At 41.8% G+C, this 18,070-nt stretch overlaps 2 protein-coding genes and 1 pseudogene across 2 annotated transcripts in view; all 3 read left to right on the forward strand.

The window, feature by feature from the left end:
• The window catches only part of PKD1L3 (polycystin 1 like 3, transient receptor potential channel interacting), a 77,656-nt gene that overhangs the window by 17,973 nt on the left and 41,613 nt on the right, over positions 1–18,070 (forward strand). Inside the window, exons 7-16 of the mRNA XM_061140528.1 lie at positions 871–1,047; positions 2,563–2,690; positions 2,788–2,914; positions 3,544–3,672; positions 4,025–4,256; positions 5,219–5,412; positions 8,015–8,245; positions 9,192–9,293; positions 9,697–9,875; positions 15,256–15,402. Of these exons, the coding sequence (XP_060996511.1) occupies positions 871–1,047; positions 2,563–2,690; positions 2,788–2,914; positions 3,544–3,672; positions 4,025–4,256; positions 5,219–5,412; positions 8,015–8,245; positions 9,192–9,293; positions 9,697–9,875; positions 15,256–15,402 (1,646 nt within the window). The remainder of the gene's footprint in view (positions 1–870; positions 1,048–2,562; positions 2,691–2,787; positions 2,915–3,543; positions 3,673–4,024; positions 4,257–5,218; positions 5,413–8,014; positions 8,246–9,191; positions 9,294–9,696; positions 9,876–15,255; positions 15,403–18,070) is intronic.
• On the forward strand, positions 6,011–6,116 carry LOC133055354 (U2 spliceosomal RNA; annotated as a pseudogene).
• On the forward strand, positions 10,595–11,169 carry LOC133050774 (protein S100-A10-like). The gene has a single exon (XM_061135024.1). It carries the CDS (start codon positions 10,678–10,680, stop codon positions 10,969–10,971), a length of 294 nt encoding a protein of 97 aa, XP_060991007.1. The 5' UTR covers positions 10,595–10,677; the 3' UTR covers positions 10,972–11,169.

Below are 18,070 nucleotides of genomic sequence, written 5' to 3' on the forward strand. Positions count from 1 at the left end.
TTCTCACCAGCCACGTCCTCACACTCTCACTTTTACCAATTTCAAAGGCTTAGAAAAGAAAGAAAAGCATTTTATTTATCACTAAAGAGGTCAGACATCATTTTATATATTTATTGGCCATTTTCTTTTGTCCTCTGAATTGCTTCTGTATGTCCTTCACTCATTTTTCCCCTTTGGATTTTTTGGTTATTTTCTTATTTGTTAAGAATAAGAGAGCTTTAATATTGACATTAACTTTTGTTATATATGTTGCTGATATTTTAGCAACATGTCTTTTTAATTTTGTTGCATTTTTTATTTTGTAGAGGTCTTTAATACATGTAACTTTGAAAATAACATTTCAAAACAAAAATTGTTATAACTGCAGTGGATATTCACTAAATATCTGTCAGCCAGCTTCATCTTATTAGTTGACTTTTTTTTTTTTTTTTACTTGCAAACAACCCACAGAAAGGAAAATTGGTGTTTTCTGTTTCATTTAGACATTCTCCTTGATCTCCCTTTTAAGTCTATCTTCAGTGCTTTGGAGGCCCTAAATGTAAAGTGATAGTCTCCTTGGTATTTCTGCCAGCATTGCTCTTTTCCTTGGCATTTCTTTTTCTGTTTTTTTTTTTTAAGCTTCTGTTAATTAGGTATTTGATCTTATCACGGTGAAAAGGGTTGTGTTGGTTCCTTAGAATAACCAGAAACACACATCCTCCTGTAGGTAATGTGTAACAATATATGTTCCTTCCCTGCCAAGTTGTAATATTGCTTCTTAAAAAATGCATTGGAAGTGTGTGAAGAACACAGAACTCCTTATAAGGAGAAGCCAGATTTAAAGCGGTCATAAGCAGTGCAGAGATGTGTATGTGTCTTCTGAAATTCCAGGGCAGGGTCATCAATACCCTTGCAGACCTGAATGAGCAGCTACTGCAGAGCCCATTTCTGAACAGCAGTGACCCCGGATCCAGAACGCCTGTGACCATCTGTCTCTTCCACTCCCTTAACAACCTAATGAAAGCTGGTGAAACAAGTCAGCGAAGACATGGTCATAGCGTTGAGCAGGTGGGTACAGTGTGTGCCAGTGGCCAACTCCGTCTAGAGACATTTTCATCTTGACAGATCAGGCGTCAACATGGCCTTTCCCTAGACCTCTAGAAAGCTGAGCTAAACAGGCACCACTCAGGAGACTGCTCCATCAAGCCTGCCCCCAGGTCTTCTCTCCACCCCACCACTGAGCCAAGAATACCTAGTGCTGAAGTCTAGTGAGTTCACTAATGGGTTTGGCATATAATAAACATTCCACAAAATAAATTATTTTTACCATTCACATAGAAAGATGTTCAGCATCACTCATCACTAGGGAACTGCACTTCAAACCACCGTGAGATCCCATTTCACATCCAGACAGACAGACAGACAATAGCAAGTGTTGGCAAGGAGGCAGAGAAACCAGAACACTTATATGTTGTTGGATTGTAAAATGATAATGCAGCCACCTTGGAAAATGGTTTGACAGTTCCTCAAAATGATAAAAAGAGAATTACCATGAGGCTTAGTAGGTCTACTCCTTGGTATGTATCCTCATAGGTCCACACAAAAACTTGTACACTCATGTTCATAATATTGTTCAAATAGCCAGGTAGCCCAAAAAATGGAAACAGTGCAGGTGTCCATGGTCTGATGAATGGATAAGTAAAATGTGGTGTGTCCTTATTGATGGAATATTACCTAGCAACAACAACAACAAAAATGAAGTACTGATAGAAACTACAACATGGATGGACCCTGAAAACACTATGCTAAGTAAAAGCAGCCAAACATAGGAGAAGATCATAGTTCCGTTTATGTGAAATGTCCTGAAGAGGCAAGTCTATTGACACAGAATGTAGCTTAGTAGTTACCTCCTGCTAAGGTAAGTACTTGAGGGTAGGAGGAAAAAGGGGCTACAGAGGATGAGACAGTTCATTGGCATCACTGACTCAATGGACATGATTTTGAGCAAACCCTGGGAGATAGTGAAGGACAGGGAAGCCTGGCATGTTGTAGCCCATGGGGTCGCAGAGAATCAGACGTGACTTAGCGACTGAAGAACAAAGGTAACTACTAGTAGTAGTGGGGGCTGGGGATAGGAGAATGGACAGTGCTGCTACTGGGTTCTGGGTTTATTTTAGGGAAGATGAGAATGTTCTAAAATTAGATCATAGTTATAGTAGCACAGCCCTGTGAATATACTAACAAAACCCTGAATTATATACTCTAAATCGGTGAATTATATGCGTAATTTCACTGCAAAGAAAAACTTTTTAGAAAACATTCATCATAAGCAGGTCTCCGGCAGCTTATATTGTGGGGCAAAGAAATAGTTCCCTGGGTGGCCCTCTTAGTTGATGCAAAGGATGATGTGTCCTTAGTTAGATGGCAAGTGCTCTCCATGGGTCCTTCCAATGAGTGTCTCCTTTCATTTCATCACTGTCAAGATCTTTGTCCCCTTTTCCTCCCTCTCAAACCACTGTCTCACTAACACAGTACATGAGGTTACTCAAGTCACTTGGTATTGATGTTTCTCTCTAAGCACAGGTAGAAAATACACTGAAAATGTCCTTGCTGAGCCTTGGGAGGATCCAGGAGGCGTTTCTGCAGCAGAATCGGTGTGCTGAGCCTGAGGTGACTCTGACCTCTTCCACTGCTGTCCTGATGCTGAGCAGGTAACAGGAGGGAGGGAAGGGGGAAAGTTTCATTTTAGGCTTTGGATCTTTAGGAAACACACAGCAATTGATTTCCATTCAACTTCTTTTTCTTTAGGCAAAACATATCAACGTTGCCTCTGAGCTCTTACACCCTCGGTGATCCAGCCCCTGTGAGATTAGGCTTTCCATCGGCGTCCGCCCTGGAGGAGCTCCTGAAAAAACACCCAGGAGTTGATGTCCAAGTGAGTATGAAATTGATTCTGATCAGAACGAACATGGGACGTGATGGCTGTAGGCACTTGGGTGAAAGTGTAGGCTGAGCAGACAGAATGAGAGAAAGTCATGTGTGCTAATTTCTGTTTCATGCTGGCAGGAATGGAGGCCTCTTAAACATGACCCCTGCTAGAGGTTGGGAGCATTAAACAGACTTCTAGTTTTCACTAAGCTTTTGGGTTATGATTTGAACTGATCTGAACTCTTCAGTTTTTATACAAAACTGGAAATCTCTAATCACCGATTCAATGTACCAACCTAGTCATGTCAGCATATATTCTTTCAGCAATCGCCTAACAAACAGAAGTAAGATTGTAGCCTTATCCTGGAGAGCAGAATTCTTACTTCCTAGTAAAATGAATCCTCCAAGTACAGGGGTGAAAAAAAAAAATAGTAATTCTGAGGGTCTCAAGCAAATGACTCATCTTTCATTAGCTGATTCTTCCTTGTAGAATGTTATGATGAGAAATATTTCATTTGAAATGCTAGCAAGGGGAAATCCTGACATTTACTTTGATATCTGATCCCTTATTACCTGTAAGAGTGTTATTTATAAATATGTGGACAGTTGAAGAAACTGAAATGTTCTTGTCTCTAGGTAACAGGACTAGCTTTCAATCCCTTCAGAGATTTTGACAAGAAGCAGATTGTTGGAAGCGTCGGAAGTGTGTTACTAAGCGCTAATCATAAATTGCTCCAAGTCCATGACTTAATGGAGGATATTGAGGTATGACTTGATTATTAGGGAATAAAAAAGAAGGAAATTGGAATTCCTGGAGAATAGGATGGAAATTTACAGCAACTGAAGGAAATCATTTTAGATTTATGGGCATGCCATTGTTTTGTTATTCACATCATTACTTAGGAACTTCTACAAAGAGATCTCCCTCACACTTAGGGGAGAGTGTTTTAGGTCTAAGACTATATACTTAATTTTAATCCCTGGCACTGTGTTACCTGCTAGCATTCACAGAGGAAGACCTAGCAGGTTCTATTCCATTATCACAAAGGAGGAGTCTGAAAAGCAGCCATGGATGAACCCTCAAACTTGGAGATGAATGAACGCTGTCTTATTCTAGATCATGCTCTGGAGAAATGCGAGCATGGAAACCCACCCCACCAGCCTCAACGTGAGCATGGACCATTTTACTATCACGGTGAACGTCACCTCCCTGGAGAAGTCCCTAATAGTGTGCCTAGAGCCTGAAGGCCCCCTGTCACTGACGCTCTACCTGGGGTTCCAGCACCAGCCCAACCACACCCACTTCCACCTGAACTTCTCCCTGCCGAAGGAGAAGGTGTCGCAGAAAGGTAAGCCCCAACCAGATGTCAGAAACTTTAGAATGCATGTTCTTTTTTTTTTTTTAACTTTTTATTTTGAGATAACAAAATGCAACTGAGGTCATTCACATGCAGTTATAAAAAGTAAAACCCCCAAAATAAAAAGTTAAACCCGGAGATCTTATGTGCCTCCTGCCCACTTTCCCCTAATGATTACATCTTACATAACTCCAGTTCAGTGTCACAGCCAGGAAGTGACACTGACCCAGTGCATTGATCTTGCTCGGATTTCACCAGTTTTACCAGCACTCTTGTAATCACTTTTCAGGTGACTCTTCCTGTTAAACAGGGCTGCTGAGCCAGCACCTCTCACTGCTGGGTGGCCAGCTACAAATTGTGTCTGCATCACCGGCAGGCTCTTTCCTGATTCCGAGCATGTACTCTGTCCTCCTTGCTGATCTTGGCAGTAATATCATATCCTCTGAAACTGGAAGGGATCTTGGAGATCCTTCGGTCCAGATTTCGTGTTTGAAAGATGAGAAAACTAGGTTGACTGGGTGACCTGCCTTAACCCTTAGCAGCCACCTGGTGACAGAGCCGGGCCTGAACCCAGCCTCCAATGTGCAGACCGGGAACTGGAGCTGCCCCAGGCCTGCCCCCGTGTCGCCCTTGGGTTTCTCTTGTTACCTCGGTCTTCTAGCTACTCATTTTGATGTGTGATTATTTCGTTTTTCGAAAACTCATTCTAATTCCTTAGACTGAAATCTTCATTTATTAAAAGCATATGATTTGATTTTTTTTTAATGGAACAGAAGTCATCCAGAACCCCAGATCATATCACCAGTCATTTTCTTTAAAATCATCTGTGACGCTAGGCTTTTCATTTCCCCACTTGTAAAATAATAACAGTAATAGACCGTTCTGAAGAAAGGTTCTGATGGTATTTTTCTGTCCCCTTTGAAAGGCAGCTAAGCACTCTCGTTTGTCCTCAGATGAGGAATACACATGGGTGCTGACGCCAGAGAAGCTGCGGTACGGGGTCGGCACCTACTACATAACAGCCGTGCTGGATAGAAGCAAGGAGGGCGCCCGGCAGACGCCCAGCCTGTTCTCAGCGGTCACGGCCGTCACTCAGTGTTACTTCTGGGACAGCCTCAGCAGCATGTGGAGGAGCGGCGGCTGCCAGGTCAGAGGCTGCCCACTTCCTTTTTAAAAACTCGTTTTCATTGAAATATGATTACTTTACAATATTGTGTTGGTTTCTGCTGTACAACAAAATGAATCAACCACACACACATCCCCTCCCGCCCACCTCCCTAGGTCCTCACGGAGCACGAAGCCTGAGCTGCCTGCCCTTCCCAGCGGGTTCCCAGAGCTCTCTGTTTCACACGTGGAAGTGTATATGTGTTACGTCACTTCAGTCGTGTCCAGCTCTTTGTGACCCAGTGGACTATAGCCTGCCAGACTCCTTAGGCAAGAATACTGGAGTGGGTTGCCATGCCCTCCTCCAGGGTACCTTCCCCGGAAGCATATATATGTCAGTCCTAATCTCCAAATTTGATTGAACCCGTGTCCCCTGCATTGCAGGCAGATTCTCATCCACTCTACTACCAGGGAAGTCCCGTGCTTTAGATTTGTCATTTCTTGCCCAAACATCAGTCCATGGTAAATCTGACAAGGTACATAAAATAAGGCAAGTGGTACATGGAAGCTGACCAATTCTACAAGTATTAAATATGCGGTGAGTAAATGAGGCTGACTTTCTTTTGCATAAAAGAGCTTTTATTGCTTCCCTGTCTTTTGGCTAAGATCAAGTGTAGTATCAGTTATCAGTTTAATAGCTGATACGCCCTCATCATGCGAAATGCCAGGCTGTATGAAGTACAAGCTGGAATCAGGATTGCCTGGATAAATATCAATAATCTCAGATACGCAGATGACACCACTCTTATGGCAGAAAGCAAAGAAGAACTAAACAGCCTCTTGATGAATGTGAAAGAGGAGAGTGAAAAAGTTGACTTAAAAGTTGACTTTCAAAGACCTAAGATCACAGCATCCAGTCCCATCACTTCATGGCAAATAGATGGGGAAATGATGGGAATAGAGACTTTGTTTTGGGGGGCTCCAAAATCACTGCAGATAGAGACTGCAGCCATGAAATTAAAAGATACTTGCTCCTTGGAAGAAAAGCTATGACCAACCTAGACAGCATATTAAAAACCAGAGACATTACTTTGCCAACAAAGGTCCGTCTCGTCAAACCTATGGTTTTTCCAGCAGTCATGTGTGGATGTGAGAGTTGGGCTATGAAGAATGCTGAGTGCCGAAGAATTGATGCTTTTGAACTGTGGTGTTGGAGAAGACTCTTGAGAGTCCTTTGGACTGCAAGGAGATCCAACCAGTCCATCCTAAAGGAACTCAGTCCTAAATATTCATTAGAAGAACTGATGCTAAAGCTGAAGCTCCAGTACTTTGGCCACCTGATGCGAAGAACTGACTCATTGGAAAAGACCTCATTTCTTCCCTCTTATCAAAGGGTAACCACTGTCTGGAATTTGGTATATGCAGTGACAGATTTTTTCTTAGGCTCTAAAATCATTGTGGGCAATGACTGCAGCCTTGAAATTAAAAGACGCTTGCTTCTTGGAAGGAAAGCTATGACAAACCTAGACAGCATATTAAAAAGCAGAGACATCAGTTTGCCAGCAAAGGTCCGTGTAGTCAAAGCTGTGGTTTTTCCAGTAGTCATGTACGGATTTGAGAGCTGGACCATGAGAAAGGCTGAGCACTGAAGAACTGTGGCTTTCGAATTGTGGTGCTGGAGAAGACTCTTGAGAGTCTGTCAAGGAGATCAAACCAGTCAATCCTAGAGGAAATCAACCCTGAATATTCACTGGAAGAACTGATTCTGAAGCTGAAACTTCAATACTTTGGCTACCTGATGAGAAGAGCCAATTCATTGGAAAAGACTGATGCTGGGAAAGATTGAAAGCAAAAGGAGAATAGGGCGGCAGAAGATGAGATGATTAGATAGCATCACTGACTGAATGGACGTGAATTTGAGCAAACTCTGGGAGATAGTGAGGGACAGGGAAGCATAGCGTGCTGCAGTCCATGGGGTTGCAAAGAGTCGGACATGACTTAGCAACTGAACAACAACAAATTCATTCTTTCAGCAAGTATGTATTGAGCATCTTCTACATACAAAGCCCACATATAGGAACTAGCAATGGATAGGACAGTACCTAGTGAGGAAGATTGGTAAACATGGATTCGTGAGTGACGGTTTGCATGCTCTAGGTCTTTGTGTAAATGGTATCATACTGTTATATCCTTTTAAACTTGCTTTCTTCACTCAGCATTGATATATCCAGCTTCAGTCCATTCATCTTATCTGCTGTATAATGGTCCATCTGTTTGCCCCTACTTCCTTATTTCCTTGTTTGTATGTTCTGCTGTTACCAGACACAGAGGTTGTTCTGATTTCTCCTAGTTGTAACCAGTGCTGACAGAGACATCCTTTTTCACGTTTCCTTGTGCACATGTGCCAAGTCCTCAGGATATGCATTCAGAACTGGAATCTCAGGATTCAAGGAGTTTGTACTTTAGTTTTACTAAAAGCTGCCGAGCTGCTGCGCCCATCAGTTGTCCCAGTCCACATTAACACCAGTGGAGAATGAGCCATCAGGCCTTCTTTTCCAAATCTGTGTGTCTGTGTTGATGTGTTACGCGTGTCCCTTCCTTAGCATGCCAGCCAGTCAGAGTCACCGTCTTGACTGTCGTTCCAGGTCGGGCCACAGAGCACCTTGGTAAGGACACAGTGTCTCTGTAACCACCTGACCTACTTCGGCAGCGATTTCTTCATCGTGCCCCGGACGGTGAACGTGGAAGATGTGGCTGAGCTGTTCCTTCGAGTGACCAGCAACCCAGTCGGGGTGTCCCTGCTGGCCAGCCTTGTCGGAATCTATATGCTCATATTCGTGTGGGCTTGGAGAAAGGACCAGGCAGATGCGCAGAAGGTGATGAGACTTTGATTCTGAAAGCTTTGCCACAATGTCTTGAGTATGTTGAACAAGATGAAGGAAAAAAGAGACACCTTTATCAAAAAGAGGGAGGCAGCAGGTAGTAAAAATTCCAGTGGGACTTCTCTTAACATTTCTCTTCATGTCTACTGTCTCAAGGCCCAGGGACTTACCTCTTTTTCTCCATTTTTTTTTTTCTTTTAGCCGAGGTTGAATCCTCATATGATTCATTTAGGTCAGGAATAAGCCAAAAGAAAACCCACAGAGAACTTAACTATAATCAAATGCACATTTATCTCACTTAACACATTGGATGTGAAAATTATGTGTGTCAAAAAAGTTATAATTTAACTGCAATATGTAAGAAACCTGTATGGAATCTTTTTTAAAACAAAAAATCCTTTGACAGCTTCCTTCTAATTTCTGTTCTGTATCTTTCTCATCCTTGCTTTCCTACATGTAGAAGTTCTAGAACATGCGAAATGTCCATTTTATTCCTGTGGGTATGGAATTACCAATTTTAGTAAATAAAAAATATGAGGCACCCAGTTAACTTTGAATTTCAAATAGTGAATGCATATTTAGCATAAATATGACACCAAATTATTCATCATTTATCTGGAATTCACATTTAGCCAGGTGTGTTACATGTTAGCTGATAACCCTTTCTGGGTGGGTGGAAGGTGGAGAGATTTAGAGGCCCAAGACCCGATCAGTTGATTCTATGACTGTTTCATTCTCCTGACGTAAACCCTGGACTTTGAACCCATATCCCCCACTTTTATCAGTTAAGCTAGGTCTGCTTATCTGTTTTATCTTCTCCCCCATCTCATCCTTGCTTTCCTCGGAGTCACCAAAGCTGCCGCAGTGTATCCTCCTGCTTCTCGCTGGGCTGTAAGGAGTAAAGATCTGCTGGTTTTCTTGGTTCTGCTTTTTCCTGCAGGTGAAGGTCACTGTCCTGGCTGATAATGACACCAGCTCTCAATTCCACTACCTTATCGAGGTCTCCACAGGCTATCGAAGGAGGGCGGCTACAACAGCCAACGTGAGTGAAGTAAAGGTTCTCCTCTGACTGCCATGCGAGGTGCACTCCGATGCCCTTGGTGACATCCTGGCACCCAGCCATCCTTCACACAGATCCCAGACAGTGGTCTTCCTGGTTCTCAACTGTCCACCTGGGCCTTCTCTGATGACCCAATGGTTAAGAACCCATGCTTCCACTGAGGGGACGTGGATTCTATCCCTGTTCGGGGAACAAAGATCCCGAATGCCATGAGGCGCAGCCAGAAAACTTAAAAACTGTGACATTTGACGAGCCCTCTATGCTGTCTAAGACCCCAGGACTTCATCTAAGTACAGTTTTCTCTGTCTTCATCTTTCCCCTTAGAGATAAATCAAGACTCGTGTTATAACTTGCCATATCTTATCTTTTCTTTGTCCTGATTTAGGTAGTTATCACCCTTTATGGATCAGAGGGGCGGAGCGAGCCCCACCACCTTTGTGACTCACAGAAGGCAGTCTTTGAACGCGGGGGACTGGATGTCTTCCTCCTGGGCACTCCATCCTCTCTGGGGGAATTACACAGCCTGCGGCTCTGGCATGACAATTCTGGCATCAGCCCTTCTTGGTAAGTACCCGAATCAGGCTGGCATGCGGCTTCTCTGTAGCCAAAGACCTGCATGGCATCACAATAAATAACTATAATGTTTTGGATCAAATAGTAACAAATGACTGTTTGATTTTAATTTATTTTTCTTTCTTTTTTTAAAAATATTTTCTTGACTTCACCATGCAGCATGTGGGAACTTAGTTCCCTGATCAGGGATCAAACCCATGCCCTTTGCTTGGGATGTGCAGTGTCTTAACCACTGGACCACCAGGGAATTCCCTGTTAGATTTTAATTTCAGAGCTGTCTACAAAGAAGAAAACCTGGAAAGGAATATTGAAAGTTAACAATAAGATATTTTATGAGTGGTAGAATGATAGATTTTTTTAAAAACATCTTTTAAATTATTTATTTATTTTGGCTGTGCTGGATCTTTGTTGCAGTGAGTGGGGGCTACTCTCCAGTGGCGGTGTGCAGGCTTCTCATTGCAGTGGCTTCTCTTTTTGTGGCTCATGGGCTTTAGAGTGCGGACTTAGTAGTCATGGCGCACGGGCTTAGCTGCCCCGCAGCATGTGGGATCTTTCCAGACCAGGGATCGAACCCTTGGTCCTGTGCATTGGCAGGGAGATTCTCAACCACTGGACCACCAACGGAGTCCCAGATTTTTTTCCATTAAATATTGTCACTATTGTGAACAGAAAATAACAACAGTGAAACATTGCCCCAGAGTACCATAAGTTAAAAGTATCTCTACTGGCCGCGCGTCCCCAGCCGAGCGTCCCCGCTGCGCCTCCTGCCAAGGTTTCAACAGACTTCACCAAAATGCCATCTCAAATGGAACACGCTATGGAAACCATGATGTTCACATTTCACAAATTTGCTGGTGATAAAGGTTACTTAACAAAGGAAGACCTGAGAGTACTGATGGAAAAGGAGTTCCCTGGATTTTTGGAAAATCAAAAAGACCCTCTGGCCGTGGACAAAATAATGAAGGACCTGGACCAGTGTCGAGATGGCAAAGTGGGCTTCCAGAGCTTCTTTTCGCTAATCGCTGGGCTCACCATCACATGCAATGACTATTTTGTAGTACACATGAAGCAGAAGGGGAAGAAGTAGGCAGCATTGAGCAATTACTCCCACCCTGATAAGAATTCTTATAAAGGGTCACTTAAGGAATCTGCCCCACAGCTTACCCTGTATAAGGATTTCTGAGCAGATGGGACCCATAGAAAATGTACAAATAAAATCCAACTCCATTTTGAGAAGCAGAGAAAGAAAAGTCAATTAAAGCCAGATAAGCTTTTGATTTTTATATTGCTTGCATCCTCTTGCTCTCAATAAACAAATTCCTTTTTTTTAAAAAAAAAAAGTATCTCTAAATACGAAAAGCATCTTTAAAGAGTAAATTTAATAAATGACTCTATAGAGAATATACTCTGGGTCAAAATGAAGAGCTTAAGGAGAGGGGAAGGAGTGGAATTACAGTTGGGATGTCTCTCATGAGTTAGAGAAACGGTCAGTGATGAGTGTGTGCGCCTGCCCTGTGCTGGGTCCAGATGTTCCCACATCTTGCTTCAGCAGCACTCTGAGAATTACGAGAGGTGAGTGGAGAAAGTAGATGATAAAAATTAAGGATGAAGATCATTGGTTTGTTGGGATTCGGAAAAAGGAAGGCAGTGAAGTCAAAGGTCTCAGTGAGTGTTAGCCGCTCAGTCGTGTCCGACTCTGCGAGCCCATGGACCCATGGACTGTAGCCCGCCAGGCTCCTCTGTCCTTGGGATTCTCCCAGCAAGAATACTGGAGTGGGTTGCCTTTCCCTTCTCCAGGGGATCTTCCTGACCCAGGGATCAAATCCAGGTCTTCCACATTGTGGGCAGATTCTTTACCACTGAGCCACCAGGGAAGCCCTAAAGATCTCAGACTCAGGTTTGAGAACTGACCCAGAAACAAGTCAGTTGCTGAATATTTCGCACCTGAAAGGAGTATGCATCCAGCCTAAAATTGTTAGCAAAAAAGTCCTTCCCAGGAATTCCTTGGCAGTCCTGTGGTCAGGACTCCACACTTTACTGCCAAGGGTCTAGGTTCAATTCCTGGTTGGGGAACTAAGATCACACAAGCTGCATGGCAGGGCCAAAAAGTTTTTTGAAAAGTCCTTCTCTGCTAGACTAGAGACACCAACCACAAGGCCAGGACAGCCCGATGATTTTCCTGCTGCTTCCATCCTGTTCAGGTATCTCCAGAACAGTTTGTTACGCTATTGTTCCACTTTCTTTTATAAAGGTAAATAGCGTATAATAAGCACTTGAAAGATACTCAGCATCATTAGTTACCAGGAAATGCAAATTAAAACCACAGCGATAGCCTTAGACACCCACCAGAATGACTAAAACTAAAAAGTCTGACAAAACCAGGATGGGGTGAGGGTGGGGAGCAGTAAAGAGCTCTCACACACAGCTGGTGGGATGTAAAACAGTACAACCTCGGTGAAGAACAATTTGGCAGTTTCTTGTAAGGTTGAACATACATTTACCCTATGACCCAGAAATTCCACTCCTAGTTATTTACTCAAGATAAGTAAAAACGTATGTCCACTCCGAGTCTTACACAAAGACTTCCATAGCAGCTTTATGAAAATAGCCTCAAACTGGAAACAACACAAATGTCCATCAGGTGAGTGAATAAGCAAATGTTAGTATGGTCATTTGGTGGAATACTGCTCCTGACAGAGAAGAACAATCTACTGACACAGCAACATGGATGAATCTCAGAAAGCATTATGTTGAGCAAAAGAAGCCAGACACACAAGAATATGTGAAATTCTGAAAAAAGCAAATTAACCTGTAAAGATAGAAAGTCTATCAGTGGTCACCTGGAGTCCAGGGTGAGCCTGGAAAAGGGCACAGGGGAACTTTTCAGGGTGACGATGATGGTGTTTATTATACAGGTGTATACAGTTGTCCAAAATGCATTGAATAGTACTTTTTATTATTTTCATTTTTTGGCTGCACTCTATGGCTTGCAGGATCTTAGTTCCTCAACCAGGGATCAAACTTGTGCCCTTGGCAGTGAAAGCCCAGAGTCCTAACCACTGAAATGCCAGGAAATTCCCTGAACTGTGTTCTTTAAATGGGGGCCTTTTATCCTTTGTAAATTATACCACAACAGAGTTGATTTTTTTCAAGTGTGTGTATTAGAGAAAGTCTAGAGCTTTATACACTAAATTATTACCAATAGTTATCCCTGGGTAGTAGGATTATGAATTTTTAAGTTTTTCTTCAGGGTAGTTTTAGTTACTTCCAAAAGTTTTAGCAATATTTTATAATTATTAGAAGTACATCTTTTAATTTAAATAGATATTTCTCTTTGAGGAAACACATAAAGGAATTCACACCTGTATGATATTTTCCATTTTTGTTTTATTATTGGTTTATATCAATTCTAATTTTATATGGAGTCTTATAATATTTTTTAACTTATAATGACTTTATGCTCCTCAGGGAATAGAGATGTTGACCTAGTCATATTTGTATTCTCAACAGCACATACAGTGCCAAAATTATAGTAGGACTCAATAAATATTTGTTATGATTGATAATTATAGTCAATATTGTAACAAATACTTGTTACAATTCTCAAGAGTTACCTGTTCACTTCTAGACTTTGTTATTAAGGCTCTTTCAAAGAAATTTTTTAGTCAATATTTTCTTTTCTTTGTTTAATTGCAAAAGTAATAGATGTTTGAATACAAAAAACTTGGAAAACACAGAAAAGCAAAAGAACTATCCTCCCCCAATAAAAAGCAGACTGCCAGCATTTTTTCTTAGGAAATGACTATGCTTTCTGTATCTTTCTACTGATCATGCTGAATGTATCAACTCGATTGTTCTGACAGACACATTAGATTCTCTGTTTCTCTTCTGTATGAAAGGAGAGCAGAGCAAAGGGTGACTAGTTTCTCACCAATTAGAAAATGAATATTTTCTCCTTTTTTATACTTTGCTATTAAATGAAAGCTTTAACAAGTAGCTAAGTTTAAATCAAATGCAACTTAGTCACCTGCGATTTTATTAACTGCTTCAAAAGAGAGTCCCAGAAATAAGTTTAGCTTTAAAACGATCTGTGTTCCTCACACAGAAAATAACTTCCAACTGAAATAAGAATTTTGACCAGAGAGATTTGAATGGTTTCATATAGACTTTTGGAGAAGTAGCATCCTTACAGTAAAGGAGGTTAGCCGACTAGGTGCAAAATGAAGTCAAATAGGCAGAGCAGAGGTTCTGTAGGACAGATTGGTTGGTGGTTGAAATCAGGGGAGAAGATAGAGACACATGGTAAAACAACTGGGGTTGAAAAGAGGATGAAGTTTCAGGACCTGTTGCTCTGAAGCCAAGATGAAGCCACAGACCCAAACAAGACAAGTCATTAATGTAAACATTAAAGTCCACTCCCCATTTACAACCCCCTTAGACCCTAGTGATGAAAGACGGAGGCAGATGGGATATTTACAAAGGTGGTGGGGCGCTGTCACTTGTAGAAAGAAGAAATCTTAAGGAATAGAAACACACAGTGACTACTCCAGGTTATGGAAGTCTGCTTTCTATTTGGTACGTGAACTCCTTTAGAGGTTGGGAAGGAAAAGTGGGATCAGATCTAGTTTATTTATTTGGCTCTTGCCCCTACAATGAAGCAGAATCTGTTTACTTGGACACCCACTGCCAATAAAAGATGTTCTTTTTTTTATTTTTATTGCAGTATGATTGACATACAACTTTATATTTGCTTCAGGTCTACAACTTAATGATTTGATGTTTGTTATGTATTGTGAAATAATCACCATAAGTCTAGTTAACAAGCATCACCATACATAGAGAATTTTTTTCTCATTGTGAGAGTTAAGGTCTGCTCTTGTAGCAGTTTTCATATATGCGACACAATATTATTAACTACAGTCGCCATGCTGTATGTTACATCCCCTTGGCTTATTTTATAAATGGCCCTCTGTACCTTTTGACTCTCCACCTCGTCTACCCACCCACCCCCACCCTCTACCCCTACAACTACTAATTTGTTCTCTGTATCTGTGAGCTAGGTTTTGGGTTTTTGTTTGTGTTTTGTTTTGCTTTGCCTTTACATTCCACATATAAGTGAGATCATATATGTCTTTGTCTCTCTCTGACTTATTTCACTTCGGGTAATGCCCTCTATTCATGTCACAAATGGAAAAATTTCATTCTTTTTTTAATAACTGAATGATATTCCATTGTATACATTATATATACCACATTTTCTCTGTCCATTCAGCCATTAATGGACACTGAGGTTGTATCCATAAGGCCACTGCTTATTACAGCAATTAATTGATGCCCACCCTCTAACATGATTGTCTTTATTTTACTGTAGGTATGTAAGCCAGGTAACTGTCACTGACATAGCAGGTAAAAGGAAATGGCATTTTCTGTGCAACTGTTGGCTGGCCACAAACCTTGGAGACTGTGAGCGCGACCGGGTCTTCATGCCAGTCTCAAAGAAGGAGCTCTTTTCCTTTAGGTACAGTTGAGAAATGATGATGTGCTACCTGTCTCTGAGGCTTTGTTCATTTTCTTCATTCTTTTTTCTTTCTGTTCCTTGGACAAGACAATTTCAATTGACTTACCCTCAAGTTTGACCTGTCTTCTTTCTCCTGCCATCTCACATCTGCTATTGAGCCTCTAGTGAATTTTCCATTTCACTTATTGTATTTTTCAGCTGCACACTTTCTATTTGGTTCTTTTAAAAAATAACTTCTGAGAACTTCCCTGGTGGTCCAGTGGTTAAGACTCCACACTTCCAGTGTAGGAGGCAAGGGTTTGATTCCTAGTCAGAGAGCTAAGACCCCCATATGCCTTATGGTCAAAAAACCAAAACATGAAACAGAAGCAAAATTGTAAAAAATTCAATAAAGATTTTAAAAATGGTTCACATAAAAAAAAAATGTTTTAAAAAAAATTAGTTAAAAAAATAAAAATAATTTCTGGGGACTTCCCTGGTGGTTCATTGGAAGACTCCACACTTCCAATGCAGGGGGCGTGGGTTTGATCCCCGATCAGGAATTAAGATCCTGCATTCCACAGAGTGCAGCCAATAGTAATAATAATTTCTGTATCTTCATTAATATTCTATTTAGCAAGACGTCATGCTCATTTACTTTCCTTCAGTTACTTCAAGATGATTTCCCTTATTTCTTTGAACATATTTAAAACAGCCGATTTGAAATCTTTAGTAAATCCAGTGTCTTGGCTTCCTCAGTAACAGTCTGTTGAGTGTGGTGTGTGTGTGAGGCAGAGACTGTGTTTCTTTTCATGTCTTGTGATCCGTTGAAAACTGGACATTTTAAATGTGGTCACTCTGAAAATCAAATTTCCTTCCTCTCCCCCAGTATTTGTTCTTAGTGTTTGTTGTTTTCCTGTGTCTGTTTTGAACTAATTCTGTAAAATCCGTATTTTTATCATATGTGAAAACTGAAGTTCTTGCTCAGTCAGTTCAGTGGTCCGCTAATAACTAGACAGAGACTTCTTTAAATGCCTGAGCCAGTAAGCCTCCCAGACTTTGCTGAGGGGTTTTGCACACATGTGCCATGCCTTCCGCTCGCAGCCAGGCAGCTGACAGCTCTGCCTCAGCCTTCACTTCCTGCTTGCTGAGAGCTTCAGGATTCTTCCAGGGGTAGAAGTGTAGGGCCTTCTCGGGTATTTCCTGAGCATGCCCACATTCCTGGGCATGCACATGGCCTCCTATCATTCAATTCCCAGGACTGTGTTGAAGCTTTTCAAAATTGCTATAGACTTCTGACTTTCTCAGTGAGGATTTCTGATGAGCCCATTGTTTTGCCTACCATATCAGGCAGCTGTGAAGTTAAACAGTCGCCTCTGAACATTTTTGACAGTGCCCTCAAAGAAGAAGCATTTTTCACTGGATGAGTGTCCAGTTATATCAAATAAGGGCAGTCTTGCAAGTGGAGTTTTCCCGGGAACTACCAGACAAGTCAGGTAATGACGGCTCTCTGGGGAGGACGCTTTTAATCCCCTTCTTCCCCCTCTAGTGACTGCCAGACGGCTGGATTTCTCTGTGATTGAAGGCTCTTGTTTTTCAAGGTTACCCTGGAGCTAGGGAAAGGGAGATGGGGAAATAGGGCCAATTAAAATGCCGCAAAATTCACTGTTCTTACTGATATTTAACCATTTTTCTTATGTAAACGCTCCCAGGTTGCTACAAACCTTTGGTTATTTACCTGAGTTCTGAAAATTTTGGTTCTGACTTTTTAAAAGAAGTTTTATCATTGCTTTTGTGGAGGAATTTTCAGAGGTGTTCACTCCACTGTTTCCACTGACCCAAGTGGATTTAGAGAGTTGACTGCTTAGAGCAGCAGCAGCAGCCAGAGCCGTGGTTTTCGGCAGCTCCCTGAGTGACAGGGCGATGTGATGGGAGCCAGCTGTCAGCTGCACGTGCAAGTAGAGGTGTGTTACAAAAGAGGAACCCCAAACCAGGAGACTCTGATCTACGAGCTGCCAGAAAACCTGCCCATCCTTCCCTATGGAATAAGACATTATCTTTATCAGCCTGGAATGTAGGCAAATCTCTCAAGGGGTGAGAAGAAGGCATTTCTATCTTTATTACCCTAGAACATCTCTGGGAAGCAAGAAGTCTCTGTCTTTATAATCTGGAAATGTAAATTGTCTTCAAAGAGAGTTCCTGATTCTGTCTTTTTAGGACTGTCTGCTTACACAAAGATACTTGAAAACATAGTCCAGGAGCAAAGTTTGTATAAATGCCTAAATGTGAAACATTCATGAAGGACTGCCTTTCAACACTGCCTCTGTTGTTATGTCAGTCTACCTGTTATTCTTCTAAAGTATGTTGTCTTTTCTCTTTTTAATATTTTCTCTTTATCCTTGATGTTCCAAATTTTACCATATTTCTTCACTGTGGATTTACCCATTTTTTTAATCCTGTTTAGCACTCAGAGTGTACTTCAAAAAAAATTTATTGTGGTAAAATACACGTAAAACGTGCTTTTCTGGGGGGGGGTGGGGGGCGCCATGCTGCATGGCATGCAGGATCTTATTTCCCTGACCACTGGAAGCCTGGAGTCTTAACCACTGGACCTCCAGTGGCGGGGGTGGGGGGGGTGTCCCAAAATGCACTTTTGATATACAGAGTCATGTGTTCAATACACAGAAAT

The sequence above is a fragment of the Dama dama genome, chromosome 4, assembly GCF_033118175.1.
Source record: "Dama dama isolate Ldn47 chromosome 4, ASM3311817v1, whole genome shotgun sequence".
Lineage (NCBI taxonomy): Eukaryota > Metazoa > Chordata > Mammalia > Artiodactyla > Cervidae > Dama > Dama dama.